Source organism: Trachymyrmex cornetzi, unplaced genomic scaffold (assembly GCF_001594075.2).
Source record: "Trachymyrmex cornetzi isolate Tcor2-1 unplaced genomic scaffold, Tcor1.1 scaffold127, whole genome shotgun sequence".
NCBI lineage: Eukaryota > Metazoa > Arthropoda > Insecta > Hymenoptera > Formicidae > Trachymyrmex > Trachymyrmex cornetzi.
Window position 1 is genome coordinate 1,852,760 of NW_017295839.1, and position 18,717 is coordinate 1,871,476.

An 18,717-nucleotide genomic window follows, 5' to 3' on the forward strand; every position below is an offset into this window, starting at 1 on the left:
TATTAATTTTCTCAGAAATCTTATATTGAAAATGAATGGAGGTAGAAATATATAGAAATGGCTGACGGGACGGAAACATGCGGCTTTGCAATGTTAGTCAAGGATCGATAGTCATTTGAAATATCAAACTTTTTTTATGATAATTTTCTGGAAAGTTACATCATTAATTATTATATTTGAATTAAAGATGAGAAATGCGCAGTAAAGGCTATATTTTATTTTGTTTATCATTTACGAGATTTATAAAACTCGAAGGCAAAGATAAATAAATTATAGATATTAATTGCTGTTTTATCGATACAGTTTACCGAGTCGAGAAGTGTTCGAATACGATCGACTTGAAGTTCGTAGGAAGAGTCCAAGAATAAAACGTTTGAGTGCAGCTTTTACGTGCGGAAGCTTAAGAGCGCTACTTTGGTTTCGCCCCGGCGTTTCCGCCAAGCGGAATAGATTAAAGTGAGAGACCGGAAACGCACGAAACGCGAGTGTATATTCTACAGTTGGACGCGCTTCGCGGTGCATCCGTTTCAGAAGATCGCGAAACTACGCACTTTCCGCGCGGTCGCTCGGATTACTATGCAAGTGGAGGGCGTCAATGCTTACGAAATCTCAGTACAGGTGGCCTACGTGGATGACAATGGACGCTGATCACAAGCTCGTCAGTCAGCCATCGGTGGATAGCGAGAATAACGAACGCGTCACCTCCGAGCGCGTGGGTAGTTCTTGTTTTTGATGTTTATAGACTAGGCACAGCTAATTCTGAATGAAAAAGCATTCCGAGCGCCTTGAGTAAACGTTGAAACTTTTGACGTACTATACTGCAAAGGTACTTTTAAAATAATCTTAACTGTTTCATTTAAAAGTCAGATACGTCAGATCTCTTCTTTTTAAGTTTTTTCTTATTTTTAATATCGTAATTATAAAATATATTTTTGTAAAAAATATACGTATATAAAGAAATATTTATCTATTTCTATATCAAGTATGTTAAATATAATATTTATATCTTTATTTATAAATTAAAAACGTGTGGGGTTTAGAAATACAGGAAAAAAAAATAAATATAAAAATACATCTAAAAAGGAAAGGTATGATGATTATAGAGGTAAAAATGCTTTTGTGAAGGATTTTAAGGTGAATTGAAAGCGCTTTATTATGTCATATATAACCTCAATATCTTGCGGCTTGATGTCAATGTTGCATAACGATCATAATCAAACGCACCGCACATACGCACGTGAAGCGCGCACGTGTACATCTTTCAAAAGCGCACGTGCGATCTTCATCACGAGACGATGCAATAATCGAGCTATGACAGCTGTGCTCGGTCGCCTCCCTCTCTTTCTCTATCTCGGTCAAACATTTCCTTCTCTCGTAATGTCACTCAACGAGTACTCATCTTTTCTGATTGTCTTCTCTGCGTTGCAGGACACGAGGACTCACGTGGTTGTGGAGCTTTACGATACGGAACGATCCTACGTGGAGGCGCTACAAATACTAGTCAATGTGAGTATATTTATTGATTGCATCGAATTTGATGAGAGATCGATTCTTTGTAAAATGCAGTTCTTTAGTAAACAAAAACATAAAAATCCTGAAAAAGAATATGTTTTGTTTAATTAAAATTAACTCGGGAGAAATTAATTAAAATTCTAACTATTTCTCTGACTTGTATAACAATGATCTGCTGCTCATTTCTTCTTAGAATTTAACTTAGTTTTTTCTAGAATGTAGTATACCTTTACATTTTTTAAATATATTTTTTTTTAATCTTTGACCTTAATGATCGTATAACTTTTCTCAACTTCCGAGACTTTACTTGTAAGAAAGAAAAGATTAAATATAGACAAATTAACATTTTTCAAAAGAAATATTCCGGACTAGGATGGTCAAGAGAGTCGATCGATCTCTCAAGTCGCGACGTTGAAAGAAACGGCGCTATACCGTTGTACGTCGGAACTGCGATTCGTCCTTGCGTCTTGTAAACAAACACACCCCCGCTCGTTTATTCGCTTTGATTGAACAACATCTTCGCTTCAGCGAGCTGTTGCTCGTTCGATCCAAGTACGTCGTTGTTGTACGTCCGGCATGTTGTTTTCATTAAGTTTCCACTCCCGACTTCATAATCGCTTTTCGTTAAACACCGGAAACAGGTTTGAATACCGGATTGCGACGAATAGTTACGGGAAACAGTCGGTTTATGCGCATAATGTTACAAAAGACGCGATTAAACACGTATCGTCGTCCCTATTTCCAAGATTGAGAAATTGTTATAAAAAACGATGGGTTACTAATAAATTCTATATTTCGATTTTTCGATAATGTGACTTTAATAATGAAAGTCGTTGTTTAAGTCAATGTTTCTCAAACTATTTCATGGTGAAATAGATTTATAATTTATTAAGAAAATTACGGAAAATTTATGTATATATAAACATATGAGTTTATTTGATCAACATTATTAATTAATATAAAGGTATGATATAATTAAAATAAATTAATATAATAAAATAGAATTAAAATCGGAAATTATAATATTTATACGATGAAAATTTTACGATCATATCGCTTTTACAATAAATTCTGGAAAAGGGGTTTAATTGATTTAATATGATACAATCGCAAATTAATAATTTGCATGAAGCTAATATGAATAATAAAACATCGATGGTAAATGGGTGTACATTTTTATGTTCGAAATATGAAAATTCGCAAAAGAGAATCAGCAGTGAACGACGCGTTAAATGCAACAGGCGGCAGACCCACCCCATGCAAGGTCGCGTTGTACATGTAATCTGATTTTCAACATGCGCTTGCGTCCTTGGTCGAATATTTTGTTTAATGGCACAATGCATCTAATATCCGCTGAAGGGCGAATCACGAAACTGATTATTCAATGAATTGCGCAAGGCGACTCTGTATGTCAAGGTACCACTTCGCTATCGCGGAATGATAATGATATTCTTTTATCTTCTCTAAATCCGATTTCCTACATGGATATTCCGCATACAAACAATTCCAGTTTGCATTCAGTTTGCTTGTCACTTCTTTTACTTCTTGATTTCAACTTCATTAAAATTAAAAGCTGAAAATATTTTTTACTTTTTATTGTTATAATCTCACGGATTTCACGATTTTTTAAAAAATTGATTGCAATTTGCATTCAGGCATTTGGAAATATCAATATTTACGAAAGGACTAGAATTTTACTACATAAATGTGTAATTTTTAATATACAAATTTTTGCGTAAATCTTTGTAAATATTTCTTCATTTATCCGGTATATACTAAATAACAAAAATATTACATAAATATTATAACTTTTTTTACTCAATAATATAAGTATAATATAATACATATTGTACAAGTTGTAACAGTTACATTGTTGAGCAGGAAATTATAACGTTGATGTTGCCACTGTTACGTTATTGTATTACCATGCTTAGCACCGAGACGCTATCGTCTCCAGATTATATCATCATTGATATTTACTGGATACATTATGTAATACAGCATTACAATTAAAAATTTTAATCGTATCTGAATTGTACAGTATTTTATCTTATGTAAGTTATTTTATTTTACCACTGAGGATGGCTTTATGCATGCTGAAACTTATATAGAAAATCGACTTGAATTTATTAAATACTCTAATAAAAAAAATTTGTACAATTTTGTAATCTGTAGAGTGATCGAATTCGTTAAAAAATATATTAATGTAATCACAAGAACAACCGACGTGGTTCATTGCTCTTTCTTATTACATGACATAAATTTTAACTAACTTACTAGTATATCTAATTTTTAAGATTTTAATAATGAAAAGTAATTTAATAATGAAAAATATTTTCTAATATTTGTTGTCTTTTATTGAATTGATCGAAATTTATGGAACTTTTTCGAGCACATGTATGAGTCGCTCGTGACCGGAAGTACACCGAACACGTGTAAGACGCGAGTCACATTACGTGCAACGTGCGGCAGTACAATTGCACAGATTGCTGTCGGCGCTTTAATAAAAGCTATCTAGACAAACATTGGCTGCAGAACTGATAAGACCGATTTTTGTTTTAACTAATTACGCTATTTATCTGCTACATTAATTGCATTGCTGTTTCGCAATGCGATATAATTATTGAATCCAACAATTACATTGATATGTACAATGATATACATTGTCTGAAAATTATTACTAGATATTTCATCAGATTACTTTAATAGATACTTTATGATAGGAGGACGCCTATCATTATTATGTATATCAACCTACCTATTATCAATAATCACTTTAAATAATAATATTACATATGGATTCATAAGTTTTCAAAATTTCATTTTTTATCCTGAAAACTATCTTTTGTAATACTTTTATATACAAAATATAGATAAATAGATAAATATATATATGTTAACATACTATATATGTATAAAGATTACTTTTCAAATTTTGTTGATGCATTCTTATGTTTATATTTTAATTCAATTTACATTTATTAATCTGGAAGTATAACAATATAATATAATAATATAATTTTTTTAATTAAAGAAATAAAGTTTTTTAAATTTTATTTTTGTTAAAATGAAAAGGATTACATATGAAAGAATTATAATGCATGTTGAATAAATTGTTTCTCCTCTAAGGGTTTCAAATTTAATGAAGTTAGACTATAGGAACATACATTCTTTATCAAAATTGACAAATTATATAATAATAATAACAATTTTAGATCGCTATTGATGGATTATCTGATCACATTTGAATGCATAGGATTAAAGTAAGGACTTGTTCTATCTACTATTTACGCTTTCAAAATAGGGCGTGCTGGTTTCTTCGAAATTCATCCTAGGCGATTTTTATCCAGCGTTACGCTGGAATTTAAGCGTCACCGTAATGGCGCGTACGACCGACTTGATTGTCATATTTTATAAACAACGCGGCTGCCGCACAACGGGAACCGTTGTCGGCACGTTTGCTGATTATTTAACAGTGGCCTTGGGAGGAAGGAGGGGCCCCCGCATTTTTTACGTCGTCGAAGCGACCTAGAAAAATAATAGGAAAGAAGCTATCAGCTTCAAATAAACCGCGGGAAATATTTTTTGCCACGGTGGATTACGGTATCAATGCATTAGCGTTAATTGAATTGAATTCATTTCTCGACTCGCGGCATTGAAATTCTAGCATCTAAAGCTTACAGAATCTCCTTCGGCTTGAAGGACACGAAATTGAGCCCGAAGGTCTGCTGAGAATACGCGTGCAAACACTTTTTGATATAATGTAGACTCTCTTAAACTTAAGTAATAGCAAAGCTAAATGAAAATTATTATTAAGAGTTAAGTAATCCTGTTCTGTTTGCGAATAACTGCAGACAATTTAATATGTACATTTCTTTATTTATTTAAAAGTAACAATATACTTAATTTAAAAAAAACAGAGAATTCTTTTTTAAATACATTAACAATATTTTCAGCTTAATCAAGACCTTAATAGATGAAGAGATTATTGTTCACACATTTGAGAAAAGTATCATAAACACAATATTTTTAATATGTTTCAGAAATATTTACAGCCCCTGAAAAGCCCTGAAAATGCCGGTCTGGTGGATGCCGCAACAGTCGACGAGATATTTTATCAGGTAAGTGTGATATAAGATATAAGCGAGACTATTTTCGTATTTTCGTCGTTAAAAGTATGTACGTCCCACTTATTCCGTGCGCATAAATCCATACCTCGTCGATGGGTTGTAATTCAACATCCGGGAAGTTCCGCGGAACCAAGGAACTCCTCTCTCTTCGCGGGGTTATGTTTTAAATGCTGCGTCGAGTTGTATATAGACGGAAGAGGGCTTTACGATCTCCCGACCGACCAAAGATTTAGGACTAAGATCTAACCATGAAGTTGATCAATCTCGCGCGAATGGCGAACACCATCGACTGCGAAATACTCCGCTCAATTTTTTAAATTTATTTAAAGCAATGATTAATTAACAAATTATTATATGTTAATTATTAATGAATTGTTTCAAAAAGTAGACATCATTATAATAGTTCATTGTTATAGACATTTATTGGAGAAGAGCTTAAATTTATTGCACATAAATGATATTTGTATATTTGTATAATACTGGAATATATGTAGGCATTATTATTAGATAATATAATTAGGATTTGCAAGTGCATTTATTATGTTATATGATATATCATATAATTGTCTTTTATTTTTTAATGTAAACAATAATAAATAAAATTGATACAAATAAACGAAGAGAACAATAGACGGTCAAAGCGAATTTTTGTTCGTAATAATATTTTGTGTGAATTTCTATAATTTTCAGTTTATGCATTTTTATAAGTTATACTTTATTGAAGATAAAAAATTTTATTAACAGGATATTATAAAATTTAAAAACAGCATAAAAATTGAGCTGAAATTACATCACTTCTCATGTTATTCGTCTTTTATTTTTTAATATAAACAGTAACAAGTAAAAATTGATAAAAGAAAACAAAGACAGATATAGAGGGCCTAAGAAAATCTTAGTCTTAATAATATTTTTGTGTAAATTTTTACAATTTCCAGTTCATGCATTTACAATATAAATTATATATGCACTTATAGCGAAAATATTAATAATAAATTCAGACATAATAGTTAGTTCTCTACTTGTTAGATTCGCGTTTTAATCGATTCTTCTTATATTTCTGGCTTGATCTCGTGTAAAGTATTATTTGATTGCATCTCTATTAATCAAAGATAAAGTTGTCGAAGGGAAATACTTGCGCATTTTAGATCCCTGCGCTCCTCAGTCATCACGAGATATTCTTGGAGGAGTTGCGTAGGCGACTGGACACCTGGGAACTCAGGCAGACGATCGGCGACGTCTTCCTCGATGTGGTGAGTTCACATTGTTACTAGGTGCACAAATATCTTCAGCCGGACACGTAATAAATTACACGCGCAACAGTGTTCGTTTTCCTTTGCCGTTAAGATTCCCAGGACGCCAGCAGAATCGACAGACACCATACAGTTAATTCGCGGCGCGTTCTTCTATTCGGTCTACGTTAATAAATCGACCAACGTCGCGGCCATACCACCCCTTACATAAACACGGAATATTTTTATCTTTGAAAACACATTTATTTGCGTTTCGCATTTTTTCCGTGCATCATTTATAAATTTACAGCGATTGTTTCGCAATGCCGTGTGATACTTCAGGATTTTCTCTAAAAAGTAAGATACAACGTGAGACCAAAATCGTTCCTGTTTCGGGTATGGCCATCGCGAATTAATTCTGGCATATTGGAATTTGGCGCGCAATTAATAAGTATTAGACAGAAGAAATTTTGACAGAGTCAATTTTGCGTAACTTCAAATTTATCTTATTACTATTTAATAGAGAGGGTAAAGTTAAGTTCAACAAATTCTTATCCCCGAATTTGCGCACCCTGAATTTAAACATGTTGTACCATGGATTTAAGCTTTTTATTGATTATTTAAAAATAAACAAGAAATATGCCGTACTTACATTTTTGTGAGGTAAATCTTTTAGCAAAATACATATATTGCAAAATAATCTGAATCTCAAATATTTTAGATGAGAAATAATGAAACATATTTAATTAAAAATTGAACCTTGAGAACATGAATCTATTTAAATAATATTTATTTTATGTAAACTTTTATTCAAATACAATTTCCATGATACATCCTTAACTTGACGAAGGATTAAGTAATAGTTGAATATTTTTATTTTAAATAACACTTTTTTTTTTTAAAGAATTGCATTTCGTGTATGATATACATTTTCACCGGTATGTAAAGATATATAAAGAGCTCGTGTCGCTTTGTAGTTCACGAAGCCGGTGGTGCTGGAGACATACACCCTGTTTCTGGACAATTGGAAGTCTGCGAGGAAGGCGATAAAAACAACGTGCCAAGCGAAGCCGGCCTTCGCACGATTTCTCGAGGTACGCTGCACATTCTATCCGTTGTGACTCTTTATATACATATACATATATACACACATATGTATATATATATATATATATATCTTTCTCTCTTCATAACGCGACGGTTATTATTAAATACGAAACTTTTTCATTCCACGTCGCTTCTTAAAGCATCGCGATCAAACCTGACCTTTCGTAATTTTATCGATATAATTAACTTGTTACTTGACTGCCGGTGTCACCGTCGCCTACTTACCGCTTAGATTCCCATGAGGCTGGGTGCATCTTCGACACACTTGGCAACTTGCGCCTCGGGGCTTACGAAGTATCGACCGTTTTAAACACTAAAACGCGCTTAAACTGTCAAGCTCAAAATTGTCATTGTACTTTATCATTGTTGATCTTGTAATAGAATTTAAATAGAACGCTGTTATCACAATAATATCATAAGAATATCATCCTGACCTTATTTGACACTTATAAGTTTATTTTTAAATATTAAATGAGTCATGACATTTTATGACTTAATACGACTTTGTTCTATCCGGAAGCACATAAAAATTAGTGATTTCGCTAATTGTAAGTTATTTTTGTTATTCATGATGAAGAGAACTTATAAGTCTTATGATATTATATGTACGGATGTAATGTATATTTCTTCAAAGTGCTTTCTCTAAAGCGATTACATTTTATTTAAAAAAATTGAATTCTTTATATCGTTATGTAAGATTTCGATCGGATCATTATGAGATTATTGTGGCTCTACAGTATCTAATAACTATTATTTCTTAGTTTAACTCATTTTTAATTTACTCGAAGTAAATTACAAAAAGCTCCCAGAAGGTAGATTACACTTTGTTATGATTAGACAATGGAAGATAAATCACACTTTGTTATGATTAGACAATGGAACGCGAGCACAAGGGCAAGCTGGGACTGGACCAGCTGCTGATCAAACCAGTACAGAAAATCCCGCGGTACGAACTGTTGATCCAGAGGTTGCTAAAACACACGGATGCGACACATCCTGATTACGAGCTGCTGCAGGCCGCGCAGAAAGAAGTGCACGAGCTAGTTGTAAAGATCAACTGCACGGAAAGAGAGTCGCTCGAATGGGAACAGCAGCAGACGACGTTGAGGGAGGTCCAGGCCCTTGTCGAAGGTCTCGCCGGCATCGTAACGAACGACAGGTAATAATAACCAGCAAACTAATATTAGTTTGTAATTTTTACACTAATCGCGGAATAATACCTAGTTCAGTTCTGAAGACAGCTGGTCTCGGATTTACAATCGATATGTGGCATTGATTTATGATCATTTTGCAACGTAATATCTTTAATTTATGTACAACGCTCGTATAATGCGATTTATTACGATGGGAAGATAATTCCCAATCGTTTTCTCACTTTTTCGTCGACGGAGAATGTTGAAATTTAATTTCGCTAAAGCCGGAAAACAAAAGAATGGAAATAAGTCTACAAATTATAAAATTAATCGCTCAATTTACAAACTGAATTGGAGTGTACTTTAAAGTCATACTTCATCATTCATATTTTCTTTGTTTTTAGATATTAAATATAAGCGGCAATTTTTTATAAGGTCAAGCTATAATAATAATTGCAGTTACTAGATGTTTGTGCTGTCACAATATCATTAATTCATGATATTAATATTATAATATTTGAATAAATGTAAAAGTTATTATATGCTATTATAACAAAAATATTATAGAATTGTCATTTGAATTGATTACTAGGAATGTAAATATTTAAAAAGATGCGTACTGCTTCTATAGACCATTTCGAATAACGTTTTCCAATAAATTATCGACTATTGCTGTGACAGAAACATCGTCCTACTTCGTGTACCTTTCAATCTGTGCCAATCGTCTCATACGCGTTACATAGTTTTTCCACTGGACTTATTTAGCCATCAGAATCGGAGTATTGATTACCGATAATGATGCGTGCTGTAGCGGAAACTGGCCACGACGCGACAAAAAGATTCATCGAATTCATCGTGTGACACGTTGTCCGCTTTCTCTGCCGTAGAGCTTTCGTCCGACACGATCTGGTCACCATAGCATCGAATCAGGGCACACGGAAGGAACGGGCTTTATTTTTATTCTCCGATCTTCTCGTCATCACCAGCATCAAGCGCAGAAGCGGCACAATAAGAAAACCGTCAACGTAAGCCAATTTATCTAAAATATACTTTAATAAAGACTTTATTAAAGACACTGCAATTGTTATAATATTCTACTTAACAGTGTGATCAAATAAATATTTTTGAGGATTTATTTATTTAAATTGAGCTTATTTTATTTAGCAATTTATTAAAAAAAATTTAATACATAAAATGTAAAAATATTTTGTTAGATTACCAAACATTTATTTAAAACTCTCTTAAAATAATTTGTAAATGATCTACGTATTATATAATTTTTTACATAAAGATAAATAGTTCTTAATTTTTATACATGAATATAAGATAAATAGAAAATTTGTATGTCAATAAAAATACAAGAAAGATAAAAATTCACAGAAGCACGTGTCCGAACAGTCTGGTCGGTTTGCTTGACGCAAATAAGTATAAAATGTTGATGCGAATCTCACTGGATGATCTCGAAGTAATGAAAGGTATCGTAGAGACACAAATTTAGTATCTTACTCATCGCGCGTTCGAACTTGAGACTATCCCAATATCATTTCCAGCCAAAGACGAAAATTTAAGGCGAATGGCGCGCGAAGTGGACTATCTCCGAGAAGACTGTACAAAGTTGACTCAGCTGCAGGAACTCGCCATAACTTTGCATGGTGCCAAGCAACAGTTGGAAGACCTTATCAAGGATATGCTAAGTCAAGCCCAGCGGCAATTGGCAGAAAGAAACGCGGCGCATTCGCAGTTGGCTTGCTTGGAACTTACACTCAATACTCAGTAAGCATGTTTCTTAGAAATTAAGCAAGACAAAGAAATATATAATGAGAAACTCAGAGAAACAATGATGATATAATTTGTTCTAAAGTAGTGCTTGCGACTATGCTCGGATCCTTAGTTGCTGCATATGCCAAGATAAAGTAAAAGTACAATCTTTGCAACAGTGTTGTAGAGTAAAAATTCTTGCTACAGAAAATATGCAAGTTTATAATGTTCATATATTTTTATTATTTTACAATACAATATTTTTATTATTTTACAATTTTTATGTAGTAGTCATTGAAACCAGGAAATTGATGACGATGACTAAATTTAGTTTGACGAGGTATTAATGGAAAAGCGTTTCATTATAAATTAATATTACAAGATTAACATCGTGAGACCCTTTGATCATTCTCAGAAGATTGTTTTCGATCACGTTTTCATTACGCGTGCTCAAAATCGAATTCCTAAATCGTAATAATCGCGGTAGCAATGTGACTCACTTTTATGATTACACTTATATACTTTGTTTGTAGAGCTGGGATCGAGAATATATCCGTCATGTTCGCGAAGCCTGACAAGCGTGCGAGTTGGGAGGAGAGCTTTAATGAAGCCAAACAGAAGCTCGGTGAGTAATTTTACTTTTTCACGTCGAACATTCCACGTTAAAAAAGGCATCTCTGATAAAATGATTTATTGGTATTAATATATATTCTAAATATAATATCTTTTATTATATCGTTTGATGAAGCAATATAACTAACATATATTTTTAGATAAATCAAATATTTTGCAAATAGATAAATAATTTAATCATGCAATTGCATATCTTTTGAACTTTTATACAAAAGTAATATTTTAAAAATAAAATATTAAACAAAGAATTAAATGAATGAAGAGGTATATGTAAAAGTCAAATAGCGATTCAAAAATAAATATGACGTTCTGTTTAATAAAATATTGATTATTGATTCTAACAATGCACACATCAACTGAATTACAAAATATTTTGTAATTTATGATAGTTCAAGATTGAAGTACAAACATACGTACTTTCTAAAACTTTTAGAGTGAAACTCTGAAGAGTGAAATTTCACTCTTCAGAGTTTCACTCTAAAAGTTTTAGAAAGTACGTATGTTTGTACTTCAATCTTGAACTATCATAAATTACAAAATATTTTGTAATTTATGATAGTTCAAGATTGAAGTACAAACATACGTACTTTCTAAAACTTTTAGAGTGAAACTCTGAAGAGTGAAATTTCACTCTTAAAGATCGAAAATTGAGCTACTCTTGATTAACTCAATTTTCATTCTTTAGAATGAGATTCCACTCCAAAGAATTTAGAGAGAGTACAAAATATATTCTTACAAATTAATTTTCAAATCTGTATCTTTTATTTAATTAATTAAATAAAAATAAACTTACAAGGCAATTTCAAGTACTTTCTCATTTTGTGTGCAGCGTTATCAGCTGACAGGAGACCGTGTCCTGAATTTGTAGGGCCTTTGCCCATCAGAAAAACGCGAGCGGGCCTTCAGTTTACTTGCGCGGCGCCGACGTTGGCGAACGGACAGGGATCGAAGGATGTCTGGGTATGTAACAGCGACGGTTACGTCGGTCAGGTGTGCGTGCTGAGTTTAAGCCCGGAACCACCGCAAGTAACATCGTGCAACGGAGTTTGTAACGCCAGGATACTCTGCGTCGCTGGAATACCCGCGTGCACACCTGGGTAAGATCGGTGTGATGACGCAGATAGATACGTGAAGGAGTTTGATATTAATTGCGACAAGATATGTAATTAAACAACGGATTGAGAGAGGTACGAGAGCACATGAATTTAAAATATGTTCTTTTTTCAGTTCAAACTTGTGCATGTCGAACAACAGTCCGTTCGTTAACAGCAAGAATAGTATAAGCATATCGGTGCAAGACGTGGATGCTAGCGGCGGTAACATACAGTTAGACAGGTAATATTTCTCCCGCGGCAATCGCGATTGACGCGTAAATAATGATATTTGAGACTTGGCAGTATCAAGCGGCTTATAATTAGCTATTATATGATTTATTGATAATAGCGAATATTAATAATGATCATATTATTCCTCTTTTATTAGGTTGAACATAAATATTTGGAACACTGTTCAGTTAATACACCTCATGTGCCTATATTTATAACTCAATATATTAATTAATACTTAAAGTTAATTAATTATACTAAAGTTTATTTTAATTATTGGTCATAAAATTATCCTCAGAGTAATCGTAGTTTGAATAGAAGACTGCGAATATACAAGAATGAATCGTTTACTTTAACGTTGCTTCTGTTTAATATTTATCTTTGCTCGCGCATTTTGCAGTAGCTCGAGCTCTGATGATTCGGACTCGGACGACATTCCAAGCGCAGATACGGGCAGTATGACACTGAGCGGTGATGTATCGAGTATCGATAATACTATCACGGAAGAGGATGCGAATCAGCCCACAATGTGGCTAGGAACTGAGGACGGCTGCATTCATGTGTATAATTGCAACGATAACATTCGGATCAAGAAGAACAAAGTGAAGATACAGCACGGCAGCAGCGTGCATTGCATCATGTAAGTTGTTCCGGTCTATTTTATTATTATATCAGAAAGATTATAGGAATACTATTCTTATATTTCTATATTTTTATTCCTATTTCTTTTCCACGATTACATTCTAAACTCTCTCGATTGCTTCGTGATTTCAGATATTTGGATAACAAGGTGTTTGTTTCTCTTGCCAACGGAGACATCACCGTTTACGTTCGGGACCATAGTATGTGCTAACTTTTGATAATTTTTTTTGTAATTAAATAATAAAATAGTCTTGAGCGCGATCAAATTTTATTCTTCTTCGTTTTACTTGATTCTTCTTTTTTTTTTTGCTTCTAGCCGGTGGATGGAACACTCCGGATCCAACGACGGTATCCGTCGGGACGGTAGCGTCACCGGTGACCAAAATGCTGTCAGTCTCCGGGAAACTTTGGTGCGGGTGTCACAACAGCGTTAAAGTTTTGAATACCCACACCCTAGATATCGAACATACGTTCACTGTAAGCAGCGATACGAGTCGCGCTGTTTCCTGTATGGTAAACTCTGGAGGTTTAGGCGTTTGGATTTCCTTACACAACAGCGCCGTGCTGAGGCTTTTCCATTCCGGTACATACGAATGCCTAACCGATATCAACATCGCGCCAGCTGTTACCAAAATGCTTGCCAGTAAGTCTCAAATCTTGAATAATCGGATATTCAATTAAATTAGTAGATAAATTTAAAGAAACCATTTTAAAAAGGACAATTATAATAAGTTAATAATCTAGATTATCGTATGAATAAATCAAATAAATAAAGAGAGAGGGACAATTAAAAAGAATAAATTAAAATAACAAAATTTTATACAATTTAATGGTATATTTAGGATTTCGTAAACTTTTTATTAATTTAAAATTGTTTTTTCTCGTTGAATTAGTACTTAATTTTTATGTAAACGATAAGTATTCAGTTAACTTAAAACATTAATTATTCAACATTAATTATTCAACATTAAGATATTAAAATAAATAAGATGTGACATATTTGCCTCTCAAATATATTGAAATAAATAATATCTGAACTTGATTAACTGAATGGTAGAAACCTTAAAAAAGAGTTCCAAGCTTAAAATTCGACATTTATTTTAACGGAAGCATTAAACTTGTTGCAGGTTGTGATGACATAATTCGACAGCACAAGGCAGCCTGTCTCAGGGTCACCGCACTATTGGCTTGCAACGAGTTACTTTGGATCGGCACGAGTGCTGGCGTGCTGCTCACCGTGCCAATTCCCCATATAAAGCCATCCACTCAGAGGATGTCGCAGCCACCGATCGTGACTGGTGCGTATTGACGTCATATTCTATCGCCTGTGTCGCCGTTATTATTGCTCCGCGATATAATTAGAAAGCTGGCTGACACCCCAAATCGCGCGCGATCTCCGTCCACGTGGAAGGATACAGGAGCAATCGATCAACGTCATGTTTTTTTCATCGCATTAAAATATACACGTACATCCAAACATACATCATTACGTGAATATACATATTATGTACATATACATGTATATATATTTAAGGGGAGTTGGAAGGTTCAATAAGTTTTTTATTTATTTTTTAAATTTTAATTATAAAAAAAATGCAACTTATTTTTAACTTTGAATAATTTTCTGTCACAATATTTTTTCTCCCTATTATGACCATGAAATTTCTGTTATTTTCGTTAATCATATTTTTGACAAAGTATTCGATACAAGGAAAATAAATTTTCGCAAGATTTTTGAGTCGAAAAATAAAATATGCAAGAAATATTCCATTTACAACTGCACACATTATTTTTAATAACTTTTAATAAATAAGCATTTTGTATACTTTCTTCAGAAAAAAAAGTTATGATTTATAAAATATTCTTCCCATTCATAATCAGAAATGAAAAGAAGATATTCCAAGTTCTAGAGTAGAAAAAAACAATTTATTAAATCTAAAAAATTACTGTTTAAGTAATCGAATTGATACCCCTCCTTTTTATGTGAAAACAAATCCTATTTAAAATATTAATTATTTTCAAATTTGTTGTATATAACTCCAATACACATATATATAAAAATTTTGTCATAAATAGAAAACAAATCGGTATTACGAAGATTTTGAGAATAAATTGTACGAGACATTATTTTTAACAATTAATTTATTGAAATTGTGGCTAAAGATTTTAAAGATTGAAACTTATATGCTTTACATTAATTAAATCGTAAGATTTCGAAAATTTTTGCTAAATCAAATAGTAAAATTGTAGTGTTTTGCACAGGAATTCCTCACGGACACACAGGACACGTGCGTTTTCTCACCTGTGTAGAAACACCGAATCCCTCGAAACCGGACCCTCGTCCAAAGGTGAATCGTTATTCACTGAAATCGAATAAAACGCAGCAGAATAACATCAATCGTGGTAAACTCCTGGTGATATCCGGCGGCGACGGTTATGAAGATTTCCGCGGACCTCAAGCTTCGGCCGAGTTGCAGGCTGGTCGTGAGGACTCCACGAACCATCTACTGCTGTGGAAAGTGTGATACGATGTAGCACGACCCCAGGTAAAAGACCCAAAAAAATGCCAGATAAAACATACAAATGTTCCGCCATGAAATTTAAAATAAATAATCGTGCAAATCAATCATTAAATAACACATATGACACACTGTAATTACACTGCATATTTCTTTATGTCGCTGTTATGTGTACAAAAGAAAGAAGATTGAATAAATTTGTATTATAGAGAAATTTGTTCTTTTTTGTAGAAAATTTATTATTTATTTGAAAAAAATATGTTTGAAGTATAGTTTTTTCCACCAAAGCAATTTTATATTTTTCTTTTTCGGCTTAGTTTTGTTAATTGGCTACTGCATTAAAAATTGTCTTTAAACGTTTTATTGATATTATACACTAAATAAAAATTTTCATCATACTGAACAACGTTCAGGATGATACAGTAACCACTTTACTTCTAGTAAGTATGCATTATTTTATCAAAATTTTAAACATGAAATCCATCTCTATTCCAGTAGCATTTAAACGTTTACAATTTGTTTATAATACTTATATATTATTTGTTTATATATTTATTTGTATTTCTGTAACAGTGATTTTATCTTACTATATTAATTTTATTATGTCATAAAACTTTATCTCTTTTTTCTTTTATATGCTCTTAGTTCTGAAAATCTAAAATAATTTTATTTCTTGACATAACAAGATTCTTTTATTTATTAAAATTCATGTATACATATATAAGTCATGTTCAGAGGCACGCTTAAATAAGAGTGTGTTTCCAAAATAGCATGAAGAGATATTGAAATAAAAAAATAATTTTATTTTGTCGCAAAAAAATAAATTGAAATAAGTCTAATATAATCGTATTGAAAGTTTTCATTTATTTAAACTGATTGAAATTATTAATAACATTTAAGTGATTACATCACGATTATTATAAAGTATTTGGTAATTTATTAAATTCATAATTTTTGTCAAAAGCATAAAAAGAAGATATTTTGAAAGATATAAAAATAAGATATTATGACATTTATCATTATTACAATAAGTTCAGTAATTAACAATTTTAGACATTACTATAATTTACAATTATACGTACGCTAGGATGAATTTCGATAGATTTGTTAGTAGATTAGATGCTATATCTTAGAAAGACCTTATTGTTAGTTGAGCATGTTCAGTCTTGATGGATCTTTGTATTTATAGACATTGTAAATAAATCGTAGAAGAGGATAATCTAACGAAGATAATCTATATTGCAGACAAGGGTCGCGGTAAACGAAAACCGGCATGACACGCCGTGGGAATCGTTGTATGTGCAGCACGTAGACGGACGCCGTCATCGTCGCCTGATCATGGCCGATCAGGGCGCATCGGCGCGCCGGGTTTTCAGGGAACGCGGGAAGGTTCTCTGGTTGATATTAGCCGAGTGGATCAAGAGCAAGATGCGAGAACTGCATTACTCTCAAGACGTAAGGAAGTATCGGTTACAGTACGTACAGAAGTCCGACCGATCGAGAACGGTCACGGATTTGTCTTTATCATCGTTGTGCAATTTATGAGCGGATCTGTTATTTCTGACCATGATCAGTCACGTCGGTCTGATGCAAGATCATTTACCAACGATGAGTGCTCGATGGCCGTGGGTTTTTTTTTCGTTTTTTTTAAATACCACATATCCGAAATTATTTGGACATTAATGTATAAAAAATGTTACATGATGTTTAGATTTGAATGTTTGAAATATTTTTCCTTTACATTGTTAAATTATTAGCAATTTGTTTTTGTATGCATTAAAATATAACAATTTTGAAAAAATATACATATTTATCTCGATTTATCTATGTATATTTGTGATATCTGTATATAGTCTAAACCAAAGCTAGGATTTAGTTGCACATTTCAGCCGATTTTGAGCTTGGTTCTTGCCCCTCACTTTCACTAACTCGCGCGAGTTGGTGAAGTGTGAAGGGCAGGAGCCAAACTGAAAATCGGCCGAAATGTGCAACTAAAGCCGGCAGCACAGGATGCTTGTTTTTCTACTGGATTGCTAACTGGATTAAAATCTTGCCACCGTATTGGCTGCAGTGCTGCCAGTGCCAGTATTGCAGCCAATATGGTGACAAGATTCTAATCCAATTAGCAATCTAGCACAGAAAAACAAGTATCATGTACTGCAGGCTTAAATCCCAGCTCTGGTCTAAAGAGTTAATTTCTCTATAGCTTGAGCACGTGCCTTTGGTAAATTATTAATACCGAACAAATTGCGGGATCGAATCTTATGTTTGAAATGGTAAGACCCGATCCTTGATGTAATTTTCGATGTCAATGTATGTTTGCTATACACACGAAGACATAGTCTCGAAAATGGTACATATGTTAAAATAACATATTTCAAAACAATATAAAGATCCAAAGAACGTCTATAAAAACGTTTATGAAAAAATATTCATGAGATTGATAAAAATGGAATCTCTTTTAAGTGTCTTCATGATGCTTTTTAGGTGTTTATATCGTTCGGGTTTGATTCGTGCGCGTGTTTTTTTTAGCTACACTTTCTAATATCTTACACGTTCAAAATGGAACAAAAAATATAATCAAACTTTAAAAGAAAAAAAATTGTCGAAAAATGTAGAAAGTGTTACTAAGGCTGTATTCTAAAATTTATTGTCAGTATCTATATGAAAATCTGTATTTTACGTTACGTGCATTATAGATTTTTAGTACTGGCAGTCAATTTTGGAAA

At 32.9% G+C, this 18,717-nt stretch overlaps 1 protein-coding gene across 1 annotated transcript in view; it reads left to right on the forward strand.

Annotated features, from left to right (window-relative positions):
• Positions 1-17,654, forward strand: part of LOC108770404 (rho guanine nucleotide exchange factor 17) — a 56,936-nt gene extending 39,282 nt beyond the window's left edge. The window contains exons 10-26 of the mRNA XM_018521976.1: positions 1,429-1,506; positions 5,556-5,633; positions 6,788-6,892; positions 7,849-7,965; positions 8,851-9,137; positions 9,999-10,136; positions 10,492-10,586; positions 10,662-10,884; positions 11,403-11,494; positions 12,332-12,599; positions 12,730-12,837; positions 13,228-13,467; positions 13,602-13,669; positions 13,786-14,112; positions 14,597-14,767; positions 15,732-16,015; positions 17,234-17,654. Of these exons, the coding sequence (XP_018377478.1) occupies positions 1,429-1,506; positions 5,556-5,633; positions 6,788-6,892; positions 7,849-7,965; positions 8,851-9,137; positions 9,999-10,136; positions 10,492-10,586; positions 10,662-10,884; positions 11,403-11,494; positions 12,332-12,599; positions 12,730-12,837; positions 13,228-13,467; positions 13,602-13,669; positions 13,786-14,112; positions 14,597-14,767; positions 15,732-15,994 (2,658 nt within the window). The 3' untranslated portion in view covers positions 15,995-16,015; positions 17,234-17,654. The remainder of the gene's footprint in view (positions 1-1,428; positions 1,507-5,555; positions 5,634-6,787; positions 6,893-7,848; positions 7,966-8,850; positions 9,138-9,998; positions 10,137-10,491; positions 10,587-10,661; positions 10,885-11,402; positions 11,495-12,331; positions 12,600-12,729; positions 12,838-13,227; positions 13,468-13,601; positions 13,670-13,785; positions 14,113-14,596; positions 14,768-15,731; positions 16,016-17,233) is intronic.
• Positions 17,655-18,717: the final 1,063 nt, after the last annotated feature.